This window comes from Arvicanthis niloticus, chromosome 9, assembly GCF_011762505.2.
Source record: "Arvicanthis niloticus isolate mArvNil1 chromosome 9, mArvNil1.pat.X, whole genome shotgun sequence".
NCBI lineage: Eukaryota > Metazoa > Chordata > Mammalia > Rodentia > Muridae > Arvicanthis > Arvicanthis niloticus.
The window spans coordinates 61,861,635-61,878,648 of NC_047666.1; the positions used below are offsets into that span (position 1 = coordinate 61,861,635).

The following is a 17,014-nucleotide window of genomic DNA, read 5'->3' on the forward strand; positions in this document are numbered from 1 at the left end:
TTATGGAATATTTATTTAAGAAGTATCCATAGAGAAGCTCAAGTGTCCAGTTGCTAAGAACACACTTATGAATTAGTGTCTCCCCTCCCTATGTGACTCATATACTTCAGTGAAATTGCAAGACTCAGAGAATGTGGAAGTTCTGGGTGTTTTCATTCTCCCACCTTCTCTGACTCTTACTGTGTAAGCCATATCCAATTACCAAGGTTTCTGATTTTTTTTTTTTTACCCAGCCTTATAAATTTGCCAGAATACCTCAACTTTATCTTTCAAACATAACTGTTGTAGTGAAAAGTTACAAATTATTTCGCAGTAAGCCTTTCAAATCTCAGTAACCATCTAAGAGTTTCCATTGCCAGTGGATGTTTTAAGACTGAAGACATAGAAACGTAAATATCTAGGGGGAAATATCTTGAAACTTGGTAATTTGAAGAAATTATCCATTATGTTTGAGTTACTCCTGCAATATGCCGCTGATAGTATAGAACATGGCATCTTTATGTAAAGATGCGCTGAGTGTTCTAGTTAGTAACATGATAAATATAAGGAAATATGTCATTGTTTCTAATAGAACAATTAGTTCTCAGGATTTATAGTTCATAGGCAACTGGTATTCAACCTGTAAATATCGGGGTGTTTTTTCATCAAAACATACATGACACAAATCTATAGCCCTAGAAAAAGTGGTTTAGACTGAGAATGGATAAAGAATCCAGGGAAAGCCGAGGTGATAAATGGATTCTTCAAGTGAAAAGAACATATCTATAGCTTGGGATAATATTAAATCTGCGTTACCTGCTTTAGAGAAACAGCATGATTATGTAAAATGTTAAAAATTGGAGGTAGTTACATGAAAGGTATGTGGGAACACTCTGTGCTATTAATTACTTTTAAAAAATCTAAACATTTTGACTCAAAATGCGAAGTCTAAAGATATAATTTTACTTGAAAACAAGGAAGCAATAAGAAGGACCTAGACTGTATCATTTTGTGAGGCCACAAGCTTTTCCCTAACCTGAGTAACAAACACTTTTATATGGAAAGCCCTTGTATTCAATATGTTTCTGTTGCCATAGAAGGTTTTACTTGCTAGAGAGTCCATCATGGCAGGGAGGATTGAAGTGGGCAGGCACAGTGCCCAGAATGGGAAGCCAAGAGTTCAAATCCTCAACCACAGCAGGAAGCAGAGAGAGTGAATGAGGATTGGTGTAAGACTTTCAATTCTCTAAACCTGCCCCCATTACACCCCCAATAACTACTTCTATGAGGGCCACATCTCTTAAACTCCCTAAACAGCGCCACCCACCGGGGAGCAGATGCCCAAATCTCAGTCTTCCACTCAAACTACTACAATCCTGTTCCCAAGTTCTTTGTATACTCCACCTTACATAAAGGTCAGTAACTCTATGAAGAAGGCACAGTTAGAATTCTCACTTTTAGTAACTGAAATACATGGCGCAGAAAAATAATTGGGCAGTCTCCAGGCTTATCAACAAAGAACAGAATCTGAAATGCAGAGTTTTGACTCATTAGCAAAATATGCTAAATGCCACATTACAACCTAAACCAAGGATGGCCACAAATGGGCGAGATGTGACAGACCTGTGGCCTAGGAAATCCAGTGTTGTACATATAGATCCTTTCCCTTCATTACTGATAAGATTATCTTATCTTATTAATATTCTATCCTATTCTTGCAAGGAGTCATCTTTTTAGTAAGTACATGTATCCTCTACATACCTTGCATTCGTTACAGCTAAGTGTAAGCATATAATTACTGTCACCAGCAAACAGTCAAGACGTGGCCACTTCCCAACATGGTCATGTTCTTTGTTGTTCTCTGGAACAGATACACATGATTGGCAAAAAGATAGGCAGAAAATCCAGATACCATGATGACTGTTCTTGGTGGTCTGCTTGACTGTATCTGGAATCATTTAAAACCCTAAAAGAATTGGGCACACTTGTGAGGAATTTTTGTTTACACAAATCATTTGAAGCTGGAAGATTCTCTTCTAATCAGTATCTTTGGTGTGGAAAGACACACCTTTAATCCAGATCTTTTGTGTTCTGGAAGACCTACTTCTAATTTGGGCCATATCTTCTGTGTGCAGCCTACATAAAGGACATGGAAGAAGGAAGCTTGCTCTCCTTGCCTGTTTGTTCTCAATCTTGATAGCAAGTCCATTTCTTTACTAGCATTAGAACCTACTTCTTTGAATTTTGACATGTACTGATGACCAATTGAGATGCCAAGCCTCATACACTAAACTACTGGATTCTTGGACCTTTGTTGGTAGACAGCCATTGTCAGACTGGCTGGACCACAGCCTGTAAGTCCTTCTAATAAAGTCAAATATATTCATACTATTCTGTTCCTCTAGAGAACCCTGAGTAATACAGATGAGATAAGGGGCCTGTTGTCTAGCACTACCAAATAAGACTACTGTGTAAAGAGAAGTAGGGCTGGGGATACAGCTCGGTGAGTAAGGCACTTGCCATTTGGATCACCAGTCCAGACATGGGAGAGCATGTACAGAAATCCAGCATTCCTACCACAAGAAGAGAGATGGAGACATGAAAATCCTTGGAAGTTCATGGGCCAACTAGCTGGGCATAGGCAGCTGTGAACAAGAAATTACCCCATCTTAAAACATGGTGGGCACTTAGGAGAAGACTCAACTATTAATAGCACTTGCTTTTGGAAATTGAGGTTCTGTTCCCAGACCTGGTATTGAATGACTCACAACCAACTGTAACTCCAGCTCCAGGAGATCTTATGCCCTCTTCTGGCCCTTCTGTGTAACTGCACATATGTGATGCTCATATGGGTAGTAAGCAGGTGCACACACACACACACACACGTGCACACACACACGTGCACACACACAGTTTTATATAAACTAAAGTAGATTGTAAGGACTGACACTTGAGGTTGTTGTCTGAACTCTGTACATGCACACCTGCCTACAAACACACACACACACACACATATTATTTTGAAATGTGACTAGTACAAGATTTTGTTGCTAAGACTTTTTTTCTGAACCTCTTGTTCAGCAGTTTAGGGTTATCTATTAGATTATTTTTAAAAGTGTTGAAGAGAGAAAGACAGTACAAATCACTTACTGAGGACCAAGACATTCTAAGAATCCTGGTAGAAAAGTATTTTCCTGACTTCTCCCAAGCAGATCTTCTAATTTGATCTCATTTGGAGCCATTTCCAGCCCAAGAACAAAGAAAGCTTTTCTTCTATCCACTGGTGACATAATTTAGTGTAACTATTTCTGCTAGACCTTCATTGATTAACAGTCGCAAAGCTGCAACTTGCTTCCAAAAGCACAGCATATAGTTGACAGTACATCTTCTTCTTTTTTTAAAGGTATGTTCTTAAAGCTAAGTATTGTTTGAGGGGGAAAAAAATAACAGGTCACTCCGTAAGACTTTATGTTCCACAGCAAGAGTGTTATTAGAGGTTTGATTTCATGGGATAAAAAAAGGATAGAAGTTCAACAAAGAACTGATAATTTCTAAGATGCTCAAAATCTTTATTATCACATTTTCTTAAGTACAAATAATGAGGATGCTAGAAGCATCTTTCTGTGACGGGGACGTGGAGACACTTCACAGATGTGGTCACCTCAAACCGGTGTCACTGGGCAGACTTCCTGGGTCCTCTCGCCTCCTATTTCCACCAGAACTGAGCTGTCTTCTCTCCTACCAGCTGATTCTCTTCTTGGAGCTTCTCTCCCGGGGGCCTGAAGAAGACATCCTGAAACACAAGGACATATGGCTCAACTGCAAGGGAAGCAAAAGGATAGAAAACAAACAAACAGTTTCAAGGGACTCCAATTGCAAACATTCCCAAACATCAATGAAAAGCACAAAGCATTTATATTAGAATAAACCACATCACAGGCTTTGTGCTATCTATCAACATCACATGAGATTACTGTCAAATATGGTAGTTACTGAGCTCTGCACAACCAGAATACATGAAGACAGAAAATGGAGAACTTCACCTTCAAAATATTTAAATAGGATGATTTTAACCAGAAATGGAGAGGAAGTCAAATAAAGTCCCATCTCCATTTCTGACAAATATAGGCTAAGTCTTTCTGTGAGACCCCTTTCTGATGTCTCAAAGTTTCCATGTAGATAATCACAGCCTTGGTAGCCTATCCCCCAAATCAGATGGTAACCTAAGATCCAGCAATAAGGATTCCCCCAGCAGAATCACTCCCATATTACTGAAGAGAAAAAGAGAATTGTAAAATTTGATAACTTAAAAGATAGAGCTTCTTTTTTCTATTCTTTTTAACTTTCTATTTTTACTAGAGTGTAAGAGACAAAAAAGAATAAAAAAAAAAAACATAATCCTGGAATACATTTCCTTCACATCTAATATATAATTCATTACATTAAAAAAAAATACATTCTAGCAGTGAATGATACATGCATTTAATCCCAGAACTCAGCAGGCAGACAGATCTCTGTAGTTCAAGGTCATCCTGGTCCACACAGTGAGGCTCAGCCTCACAGGAGGAGAAGGAGATTCTGAATTATGAAAGTCAGAGCCTAAAGAAAAATGGGTCCAGTTTAGAGCACTTGCTGCTTTCCCAAAGGACCAAAATCTAGTTCTGTCATAGTTAAGGTTTCTATTACTACAAAGAGACACCATGACCATAGCAACTCTTTCACTGGGGCTGGCTTACAGGTTTAGTCCATTATCATCATGGTGGGAAGCATGGCAATACACAGGCAGACATGGTGCTGGGGGAGCTAAGTTCTACATTTGCATTGCCAGGCAGCAGGAAGAGACGGTGAGCCACTATTATCTGTCTTGAGCATTCGAGACCTCCTCAAAGCCTACCCCTGTGTCACTTCCTCCAACATGGTGCACAATATAAATAAATCTTAAGAATAAAGGCAGTGACCATTAAGTACAACATGCCACAAAAATGCAAATGTTTTAGTGTCTACAATGATTCTCCAAATGTCGCCACAGGTAGAGTCAGCCTTCAAAAGGGGGAAAGACCCGTTCAGTTCCTGAACACTTGACAAAAACAAGATCCACTTCACCTTCCTCTCTCATTTACAGGAAGTAATTGCCTTGATTTGGGTTACTGTTGCTGTAACCCAACAGCATGATCAAAGCAACTTGGAGAGGAAAGGAAATAAAAATAAGCTTTTATTTTTCTTAGGCTCCCACATCATCATCAAAGAAGTCAGGACAGGAACTCAAGCAGGGCAGGAACCTGGAGGCAGGAGCTGATGCAGAGGCCATGGAAGAGTGCTGCTTACTGGCTAGCTTCCCATAGCTGGCTCAGCCTGGTTTTTTATGGAACCCAGGACCACTTGCCCAGGGATAGCCCTACCCACAATGGACTAGGCCCTCTCCCATCCATCACTAATTAAGAAAATGTCCTATAGGCTTGCTTACAGCCCAAGTTTATAGAGGCATTTTTTAATGAAGTTCCCTCCTCTCTGATGACTTTAGCTCATGTCAAATTGACATAAAACCATCCAGCCCAGTCATAGATATAAGACTGCTTCCTTAGACTTCACAACATGCATGCCCTTTGTTCATTGCCTGAATAGGAAGTTGGGACAGAGGTACTCACTTGATCTTCTGATGCCATCCTTCACACTTCTGACTTTGGGTTCTAGGAACAAAAAAATGGACCTTAAGAACATTAAGGGGAGGAAGTGGAGAATGCGCTGAGCCAGTGGAGGCGCCTTTGTGCAATTGACTGGGGCGTCCTGCAACTCGTGTGAATTTTGAGGTTGTTCACTTAACCCCCCAATTACCATATCCTCTGTTTTATTCCATAATGCCATTAGATGAGACATGCTGGTTGTCTAAAAATAAAACCACCGTATTTTTTTAAGTTAGGCAATGGTATTTTTTTTTCTTTGAGTTAATATGTTCTCAAATTTAAATATGTAGTCACTCAAAATATTCTAGTTATTTTATCAACCTCAGATCAAATACATAGTAACTTTTCATAGGTTAGGATTGTGTGGAAGAAAACTTGACCAAGAATACCTTACCCCGGGGCAGTAGCTTCAGTTCACCCAGGCTACAAATAAATAATTGTCCATGTGCATACCACAAATGTTCTTCCTAGCCCAGTCAGGACTTGTGTCTCCTCAGGCAATTCTGCCACGTGTATAATTTATAAGAACCCTTAGCCAAAGGTCATTAGAAGACCTTACAACTTATTGAGGAGAGCTTTTCTCACAACATGTAGTTAAAAGCATATTTTCAAAACCCTTTTGTTTTAATTGCCTATATGTGTTCTCTTAGGTTTCACATAGAGATTTTCACATGTTTTACCAACCTAAGTGAACAAGAAAAAAAAAAAAAAACAAGGGAGAGAATGGTCATATGTAAGATGTATGTAGCCAGGAGGTCACATCAAGTACAAATTGGTTTCTGATGTCAACTCATATATGATGATGTTGGGTATGAGAAATATTTTTCCCTGGCTGGGCCACTGATCTGGTGTCACTCATCATGTGTCTGGTAATAAAGTCACAGATTCATTCACAGTCATACTGGTAGGTGTCCTGATTTAAATGAGAATGCCCCCTGCTTTGTGGTACTAGCTGGGAGTGGTATGGCCTTGCTGGAATAAGCAAGAGTCTCAGGGGGTTGGCTATCAGTCTTTAGAGTCGCTCTATGTCCTGTTTGCTTTCTCAGCTTCCCACTTGTGGTTGAGATGAGTGCTCTCAGCTGCCTGCTCTTGTCTCCTGCCATAGTGTGGACTCATCCTTCGGGGACCATAAACCAAGATAAACTCTTTTCCTTAACTTGACTTTTGTCACAGTGTTTTATCACAGCAACAGGAAGGTAACTAATACATGGACTTGGGCCAATGAGGAAAATATTACATAAGAACAATGAGCTTCAGTTCTATAAGAATCCCCAACTACCAAAGCACTAGACTATGTGAATTTAACAAGAGTCAGGAATAGCCCGTCCAGAAATGTTATGTGTTCCTCCATTGAAATAAGATTTATATGCAAAAGATACTGCCTCTTTCCCACAGTCCTCAGCTCAGGAGTCAGATTATAGAAACACCAGAAGAAGCAATGTTCCTGTAGAGAATTTCCACACCCTTCACAGAAACTCTTGTATTCTCTGTTTAGATGATCTGTTATCACAAACATGTATACCACCGACTACAGTAATGTCCCCTTGGTCTAGTGTATCAATAGGGGGCTATGCTGTCTTTGGCACTGAACAGTATCAGGTACTGTGCTCCTCTGCACATCACCAAAACATGCAAAGCGGAGTTGGAATACAGCCAAAGGGTTGAGCAATGCTACCTGGTATGAGAGCATAGCCTTGCTCACAGTTTGAACTTTCTTCATGCAATAATATATTCCTCGCCTCCTACACAAACCCAGATAACATTGGCCCAAGAATTTAGATCAACTTGGTTTTCTCATTTTCTCTCTCTCTCTCTCTCTCTCTCTCTCTCTCTCTCTCTCTCTCTCTCTCACTCTCTCTCTCTTCCTCTCTCTTCGTGTGTGTGTGTGTATTCTGCATATGTGAGCACAGGCACACACATATCCCAGTATGCATGTGAAGGCCAAAGGACGTTTTAGTGGAGTTGGTTTTTTTCTACTTTTACATGGGCTCCAGGATGTCAGGCTTGTGGTTCTGAGTGCTTTTGGTTGCTTTGACCAGCTGGGCCATCTCACCAGCCCAACTGTCCTTGTTTCTAATGACAACTTTTATATTAGAAAATGCCTTAAGCTTCAAGTCTCTTTTCCCAGAGATTTCCAGCCACAAAATGGCTCTGTCTCTGCACCACTTCCCAAGGCACACAATAATCTTAATTGTTCTCAACTCAGCCTTCCCTAAAGGGAACATTGGAGACCCAGGGATGAATAATTATCTAGCCACACAGCTTCTGCCTGCTCCCAAGTCTTGTTGTCTAGGAAGACTGTATGTATTTTTTTTTTTTGCATGTATTTCCTCCCAAGGTGTGCAAACTCAAACCACAAAAAGATGACTACCACTATGACACTGCCTAAGAGCTCAAATACACCCAAAGCTCTGTGAGTTTCTTATTCAATGGAAGAAGAAAAATCCCAGACAGAAACATCAAAGATCATCTTAAGAGTATACTTGATAACATCTGTGAAAAACTCTGTCTCTAGATTCACTTTGTCCCATCCTGATTCATGTCATGCTAGCAGTATTTGTTGGAATCACCACTGATAGCTACAAACTATTTACACTTAACAAGGTCAGTACCAGATAGCAGGCCAGTGCCTAATACTAGTCAATAAAACTCCTACTAAAAGCTACAGACAACCATGTAATTATCAGTAACGTACTGGATGCCTTCTTTCAGGCTGAACACACAAATTCTTAGAGGTCAATATTTAACAGCAACTGATAGGAGTGTCTTCTTTCAGGCTGGGGTAGGGAGGGGTGGGGCAGCTTTGACTTCTCTCAGGCTGGGGTAGGGGGTTTGCTTTTGTGGCACTCTCTTTCAAGTGCGTGGGCACTTTTAAGTGTGTTGGCACTCTCTTTCAAGCGCTTTGCCCTCTCTCAGGCCACTCAGCTTACCTGCCTGTCCTGAACTAACTTTCACAAATCAGCGGACTAGCTAGGCCATAGGTGAGACTCCTAGCTCTTCCGAGATACACACAAAATTGGGGGAGGGGAGCTTACCCCAAGAGGTCCCTGTTCAAGGTGCCATTTTAATGCGGGGGAGAGGGCAGCCCCGATGTGGGTGAGAGGAGAAGCTGCTTCCTTCTTCTCCTAGTCCAATTCTTCTTTAGGCAGGGGTGGGATGGAAGTGTAAGTGTTAGAGCGTCAGCAGGTGGGGGAGACTAAGTCTTACCAGATTAGGGGTAAGGCTTTGGGCCTTACAAGATTTTTAGGGTTGCTGTAATAATAAAATTTTTCTTATCTATGCTAGAAAAGTTCACTTACGATGCTACTGTAGCTGACCTGCCGTCCACGATCCTGTGGCCAGAAACTGTGTTTCTGGCACTTGCATCTCAGCCCTAAAACCAGCAGAGGGTTAAGTAAATAGCCCTGTACTGCCCTAAAACCTTCTTCTGAGGGTGAGAGACTGCAGGCTTTGGTGATTAACACTTATAGCCTAATAGCAGAGGAGTAGGCAAACAGCCTTTGCACTCTCAGCAGGAACTACTGGGCTAGTCTGAGGTCTCAGGAAGAAAAGACAATTGGAAAAGTTATTATATAGAGTTTATTACTAAGTGTAAAAAGTTTCCTATGAAAGCTATCTAAGGGGAAAAGCAGAAAGGTCCTAAGTGGGGAAAAAAGAAAACTTCTATTTGGGAAAAGGGGAAAACTCTATTCTATCTCTATTCTGTCTTCTATTCTAACTCTCTATTCTAACTCTATTCTATATCTAACTATTCCAACTCCCTAACTATTCTAACTAACTCTCATCTCTTTGTCCACAGAGCTTATACATCTTTCAGAGTACATGGTCACATGTTACAAAGTTCATCACAAGTTCACACCAAAATTCAAATCATAAATTGAAATAGAAGTTTACAACAGAGAATGTTTACATGCATACCCATTATGAGTAATTATCTGGCTAAACATTCATCAACTGTCTAGCTCCACAGCTTCGCTGAAGGTTTAAAAAAAACTATAACTAAGAAATTAGTAAAGTGGGAGGCAGAGGCAGGTGGATTTCTGAGTTCGAGGTCAGCCTGGTCTACAGAGTGAGTTTCAGGACAGAGAAACCCTGTCTTGAAAAACAAAAAACAATCAAAAAATATTTACTGAAAGATATCTGTTCTCCCCCTGAACACCTATGCTCCTGTGTCATCCCCTTCCCCACATCCTGCATTTTTGTGTTTATAATCCCTGTGTTAAAAAGTAAAAATTATGATTTGATAATTTAAAAATAAATAAATAAATAAATAAGGAATTAGTGAAGTTTTGTATAGATAAACCCAGGCAATATTTTCTCTTCTGTCCTGGTACCTATAATAAATCATGAATTCTCTTTAGTGACCTTTGGTTAATTGTTTTACAACCTCTTGGAATGTGCTCTGAGCAGGAGAAGGTCTGGTTACTATCTAGGGACAGTAAACTGATAACCCTCGAGAGACTGGCAAAGTTCTCATCACAGTTTTGACTAATCAGAGAGGAACCTAATAGCAGTCCCATTATAAAAGAGCTTAATAATCATCCATATAATTTTAGAAATTCTTATAGGATCATCATTAAGCCTTAAGTCATCTATTTGTCTATAAAGCATCACTACAAGACAGTATATTCGTGGATCTGCAGAAATCTGCTCCAAAAGGGTGTGCTATTGCTTAGTGATTGTTACATATGTTTAATAATAATAATAGGAAAAGCATATTAATAGCAGGAATCTTTTCTAAAATTACATCCACCACAGCCTTGCTGAATGGGGCACACTTGTCACAGATTATATAATAATCCGAGGCAAGCATTTCAGGATGCTCATCTGCTAATTATTAGCTTGTCCCATTATGGCTCCTGACAGCTGATTATATCATGTACTTTATATAGTTAATAGCAATTTGATATTTGGTGCTTTGGTAGATAACGTCTATGGCAATTCCTTTCCTTATGCATCTAACTCCATGAAACCACATTCTACTCTATGGTTGCAGAAGATTATGGCATCAAACAACAGTAGAACTGGGAAACACATTTTGGAACATTCCAGTAATGTTTCTGACTACCTTAAACATAGAAAAGGAATCTCTAGCATGGGTCCATGTTGTGGATAGCCCCGGCCTTGTATTTTGATACTAATTCCCCTTTCCTGTGAAGGACTGCAGAGGAGGTGTGAGTCATTACACAGGTGATTTCTAGTGAACCTTCTGCTCATCTTAATTTGTAAAATAAAGGCTGGAGCCAGTGATTGGTCAGAGGAAGGGGAGGTGGAAAAATAAAGGCTGGGGAGAGAAGAGACATGGGGAGGATGACTGAAGGAAGGCAATGGAGGATGGAGACAATGACGACAACTGGAGAGAGAAGAAAGAGAGGACAACTGGGGAGAAGAGAGGAGAGAGAAGACAACAGAAGACGATGAAGGAGAGGATGACTGGGAAACAGGAGGTAGAAGGACAGCTGCAGGGTCTGGAAAATTCTCAAGGAATAAGGGTCTCATAGCTGGGGAACAGAGTAGTGTAGGGGCATCTGCCCAATATACGCTTACAGAATATATTCATAATTACTGAGTTGTGTTTTCATTGACAGGTCATATTTGGGTTGGAGACTTAAAGATCTCCCACTACAGGTCCAGAATTTTCTGAGTCATAGCACGGCTGATCTTTCCCCCTGGAAGAATGATTTCATACATGGTTCTAGAACAGATACTCAGATGCCATTCATTCACCTAGAATTTCTCCTGGAAAGAGGAAATTAAATCAAATATGTGGTGAATAAAAGCAATTGATTGAAAGGGGACAAAAAAACCCACTGACATTTTCCTCATACCTGAGAACTATTCTGAGAATCTCAAGATATTCATTACCATCCTGACGCATAGGGAGGAGGGTATCTCAGGACCCTCTCTTGGCTGCGGTTTGATGCCACAGGTGGCCCTTATTAGGTCAGTCAGTTTTAGACCAGAGTTCCAGGGGTACAGATATCGGAGGCCCTGGGCTCTCTTGCTACACTCACAAACAGGGAAGGATCTTTTTCTAAACCATCTCTTTTCCCTCCCGTAACTCCTCTCTCTGGTGACACCAGAAGACATCATGAAAGAACAAGAAAGTTGCTCAATGATAGCCATGACTTAGCAGAATGGCCATCTTAGAAAGCACCTTTGTAGAGGATGGAAATAATGTTTGAAAGTTAACTGTTTCTGCACATCATCAAATTGGGCAGTTACATCAGGATGGGACCTTTAACCTCCTATGGCTTGGTAAATACTTTCCACAAGAAATTATTTCTCAAGATATGGTACATAAGAAATGGAAGAGAAAATGACACAATCAGAATATTATCCCTCTGCAATTTTATGTTTTCTTCCTGACTCCCAAAGTATCTACATAGACGATCCTGATGTTATACATTGTCCCTGAGTAGATTCACAGAGCCTCACCCTCTATTGTATAGATTGTACAAAGTTTTCTCATCTGAGAGTCAAAAATTTTGTAGCTAACATGGCAGCTGCAGTCCTTTTAGCACAGAGATTTTATGACCTTGTAAGAAAGTGAGTCTGGAAGAATGGTTCAGTGGTTAAAGGCACTGGATGCTTTTGCAGGGAACCCAGATCTCATTCCCAGCACTTGGCAAACATCCTTTCTTTACTCCAGTTCCACTGTGATCAGACACCTCTTCCGGGCTCTATGGACACTGTATACATGCAGTGCATAGACCTGATGAAAACAAAACACCCAAACACATAAAAATAAATGCTTTTAAAAAGAAAATCTGGGATAATTCTCACCCTGTCTTACCCAAGAAATAACATTTAAAAATCAGTATTATATGAGACACTGGCATCATTGGGTAATGTCACCAAAATGTCCACATTTCAGCAACTCCTCAGATTCCCCATACTTTGGATTATATGTAAACTTAGTATAAATCAGAGCTGACCATCCAAAGAACTAACCTTCAAATATGAGAGATGGGCTCATAATAGGTTAGCCTCTGCATATCAGTAATGTCAGTACTGGAAATAAAGAAAAGTCTGGCACAGTCCACTGCACCCAGGATTAGCTAGCCTCTGAGGACAAACATTTTGAAATCTGGAGAGCAGGAGAGATAGGTTCACTCAGCCTCTGAGCTCTTGGGAAGAGTAGCTGTGCTAGCGCCATCACCCTTTGCTCACTTACAGAAGGCCCTAGACGAGAGGTTGGTTTCTTCACCTCCATGAGGAGGAAATGTCCCTCACTTATTGCTGGAACACAAAGTTTCACACAGAGCCACCTATTTGTCTCCTTTGAAATATTCACCTGACTTTGAGCTCTAGAGCACCCAGGGCCTCCAGAACTTTAGTAGAGGAGGGGGTAGGCAGTGATCTGAGGATACAGAGGTCTTTGTACTAGTGACTGGGAGTGGCTTTATGCAAGCGCTGAGATAATTCATTTAACCAAGCCAAATACATTACATATATTCCTTGTAATTTTTTTGCTTTCATTAATTTAATAGCACATTGAAGCTAGGTGTTCTGGCTATCTACAACTAACATATTTTGGGCATGTTAGAGAAAGTGAAAAATTCAAATAGACTGTAGAATTCTTCTCTTAAGTTTCAAAACAAAAAAAAATCCAAATTCAATTATTTGCTCACGTGGAAACATGTTTTTCAACCTGTCTTGCTTATCTCCAAGCAAAATAATATGTCTTACAGGAGATGTCAATTTTATGTGAGAGAAACCTGGGCAGAGTATCTACTGGCATGTATACAAGAACCACTGACATGGTGGTCACAGAGAAATTTAGAATCTAATGTGTCCCTTCTCTGTGATGTCACAAGAGTCATGAAGTTGTCAAGAGGGCAAAACAGACCTTCATGAAAGAAACAAATCCCATAATACACACAGTCCTCAGGATCTGTGGTGACTGACTATAGATATAACTCAGTAGTGAAGTGTACATGTAGCCTGAGTGAAGTTCTGGGATGAATCCCTAGTACAGCAGGAAGGGTCATTGATATTTGGATGAATTTGATCAACAGGTCACCAAGACATCACCCAGAAAAAGATGGACCTTCATTCCATAGGCTTTCTATCTGAAATAAAAATGTGTATCTTTATAAAGTCCTTTCCTCGTCCCTATCAGAGAAGGAAGTGTATTGCTTTCTGTAGAAAAGCCACCTTTTTGACCTTGCAAGGATACTATGGGAAGAGAAACACTGTATAAATAACAAAACAAACTCTTTGATCAGCATGAGAGTTAATGAGAGTTTAGAATCAAGCCTCTGTTTTAAAAAGAAACAAAAAAAAAAATGTCTACAGAAAAGCCTCAGAGCCCTTAGACCAAACTAGATAGAGGAAGGTATATGCAGAACATAGAAGCTATTCCACCAAGGCCAGGATTTAGCATAGAACTCCCTTAATCAGCACATAAACTGGTACTGATGAGTTCCCAGAGATGAAGGACAGAGATTACTTACTTGCCCCTCCCAGATGGTTCATCTTCATCTTAATATTGTCTTTATCCTTACTGGAAGCATTGCGCAGAGAACATTGGCATCTGAGAAAGACTAAGACAATGCACCTGGTCAGAGCCCACTGGAGACACTCCCTCACAGTTCAGAGTCCCCAGGGCTCCCCATGTCTTTGTACTGGGGCATCCAAATTAGACAAGTCAGGGCTTACAGACACTTCCTCCTCTTCTGCAAGTATATAAGCCATAGATCCCTTAGGCCAGCCCAGATGTGAGCCCTCTAAGCTTTTCTGTCACAAGATTACAATTTTCTAAGACCTGTGAGCCATGGGTCACAGCCTTGGGTTGTAGGACCTTGGAGCACAAAAAAAGAACATTCTTGTTTCCCACAGTATAATAGATGTTTCTGCTAGGTCCATACACAAATCTCTCTCTAAAGTTCCTTTGTTCTCCTAAGTGCCCCCATCATACTTACATTTCTTGATGTGCTGGTCTATCTCGAGCAAAAAAGGTGAGAACATGACAAAAAGGAAAAATACAAAGAGTATGGCAAACACCACATAGAGCCAAGGGACACCATTTGAGAACAGATTAACCCCTGGTTCAATCTCTGCCATTTGGACTAAAGGGAAGACATAGAATTCTCTGACTTCACTTCTTTATCTCCTAGGTGACCACAGCTACGCCATCATAGCTTCAGAGACAATGGGTGTGATAAGAATCTGATTGGGGATTGGCCAAGCTTCATCCTATCTATGACAAGGGATAGTTTCCTCCTACCACAGGTTCTTTTCCTAATATTTTTGTGTGTGCATATGGTGTATGCATGTGGAGGTATGATCACACTGTATGCACATATGAGGCCAGAAATTGACATCAGATGTCTTCCTCTATTGTTCTACACATTTTTTAAGACAGAATCAATAAAAGTTGCCATATCAGCTAGACTGATGCTCACATGTGCACACGCTCACTCACACACACACACACACACACACACACACACACACACACACACACACACTGAGATTACAGACCTGTACCTCTCACACAGCTTCTACATGGATGTGGAGATCCTTACTCAGGTTCTTATGTTTGCACGGGAAGATCTTTTCCAACTTGAGATCTCTCCTCAACCCCTACCACAGTTTGCTTTAGGTGACCTAAAATAAGTGGGCTGGTGAGACCAATCAAGTGCATAGCTTACTGTATATTCAGGAAGTGTGCTTTTACATTGGAACACCTATATTCATAAGGGAGAGCTAACACATTGCTTTAGATTTCTCAATCCTAGCATTAGTCTTAAGAGATTAACATTTAAATTTGAGAAACAAACCAAGAAAGCGTGTGTGTGTGTGTGTGTGTGTGTGTGTGTGTGTGTGTGTGTGTGTAAATTTTGTGTTCTTCTCTAGAATCCCTGTCATTCCCTACCTTGGTGTATACCAGGAATGGATGTCCTATCAGAGCATAAGACTATCTCCTCTATCATATGGGTCAATGGGGACAAAACATTTAATTTTCCAAGATGACGGTGGTGTCTTCCTTCTGAGTTCAACAGAATTATTATGCCATGGGTGCTTTGAACATCCCCACCACATGCTTTCTGGTCCATGGCAGCATTCCCAAAAGAAAGTAGGGTGAAAGTAAAAGAGACTGGTAATTACCCGTGGGTAATTGATGAAGAATGAAGAATTCCCCAGCTCCCTATTCTAGAGTCTGGGAAGTCCAGGACTGGGGCCATCTCTGCTGAGGGCATTTTAGATATGCCATTCAATTGCAGAAGAGATGAAGTGGGTTCATGCAAAAGATGAGAGCTGGCTGACTTTACAACAACCTACTCTCAGAATGCCTAACACATTCTTGCCTCAGTAGTACTAGCTTGGCTCTTTGTAAGGCCCACCCCAGTTCTTGTGCTGTAAGGGAAATAGGCTTCCAAACCATTGCCTTTGGATTGGCATATTGAAACTATGACACTCAAGGTGGTAAGAATTCTGGGATTTTGGTTTTAAAAAAAAGCACAAAAATATTTTAAAAGTGTGTTTTCATTTTAATCCCAGGTGTGAGATATAAGGCTACTTCAGATTGTCCACAGCAGCTGACTATGATTTGTCTCATGCTTTATCTGGGGCATGATTTTGCCAACTGCAGATAGTTTCTGCAATTGTGTGACATTTGGAATTCTGGGGAGTTTTTAGAGAATATATAAATGCTGGGACATGAAGAGGCTTTGTTGGTTGGATGTTGGTTGGTTCCTTGTTGGGGGTTGGTTGGGTGGTTGGTTGTTGGTTGCTGTTGGTCACTGTTTGTTAAGTAGTCATGCACAAAGAAGACACAAGAAGAAATTAGGTATCCTGACAGTGAAGATCAAATTTATCCCAAAGAACTTGATGCCCCTAATCATCAGGAAGCAGTCTACTGATGACATCACCCTCCTTTCAGACCCCTGACTTTATTCAGGGAGCTCCTTCCTTTCCTCTCTATCCTTTTTTCTCTCTTTACTAGTGTTAGGTGACTGAAAGGGTAGAAGAAAAGGGATGGAGAAGTGTGGAAGAAAGAAGAACCCACAGAGATTTGGGACTTCTTTTGAATTAATATCTCTACATTCCTAATCCATTACACAATCCCAGATAACATTTTCCCCAAATTTTAGATCAGCCCAGGCTCCCCTTTCAGAAGAGTTTCTTACAATAGAAGTTGTCTTAACTCACTTTTCCCAAAGACTATCAATACACTGACAGAGAGTAACTGCCCCAATACTATTCCCCAAGTGTGCAGTGTTCCCAATTCTTGTTTAATCACAATAGGTAACCAGTGGATGGATACCCACAACAAGATGATACTGTATCTCTGTATTGTTTACCTGCTTCCAGATCCTGCTACATCACAGAGTATTGCACACCAA

At 40.5% G+C, this 17,014-nt stretch overlaps 1 protein-coding gene across 1 annotated transcript; it reads right to left on the reverse strand.

The window, feature by feature from the left end:
* Positions 1 to 3,524: 3,524 nt before the first annotated feature.
* On the reverse strand, positions 3,525 to 14,744 carry LOC117715823 (uncharacterized). Its single transcript, XM_076940541.1, has 4 exons — positions 14,588 to 14,744; positions 14,120 to 14,209; positions 5,625 to 5,666; positions 3,525 to 3,772 (listed from the first exon to the last, which is right to left on the reverse strand). The coding sequence occupies exons 1-4, from the start codon at positions 14,727 to 14,729 to the stop codon at positions 3,642 to 3,644; spliced, it is 405 nt and encodes a 134-aa protein (XP_076796656.1). The 5' UTR covers positions 14,730 to 14,744; the 3' UTR covers positions 3,525 to 3,641.
* Positions 14,745 to 17,014: the final 2,270 nt, after the last annotated feature.

What these genes read in the sequence shown, in the direction of transcription:
- LOC117715823 (XM_076940541.1), bottom strand. Translation starts at nt 14,729, where the DNA reads ATGGCAGAGATTGAACCAGGGGTTAATCTGTTCTCAAATGGTGTCCCT. An exon ending in AGACCAGCACATCAAGAAAT is followed by an intron (nt 14,210 to 14,587) that starts GTAAGTATGATG and finishes GCATTGTCTTAG; the next exon opens with TCTTTCTCAGATGCCAATGT. An exon ending in GAACCATCTGGGAGGGGCAA is followed by an intron (nt 5,667 to 14,119) that starts GTAAGTAATCTC and finishes TTTTGTTCCTAG; the next exon opens with AACCCAAAGTCAGAAGTGTG.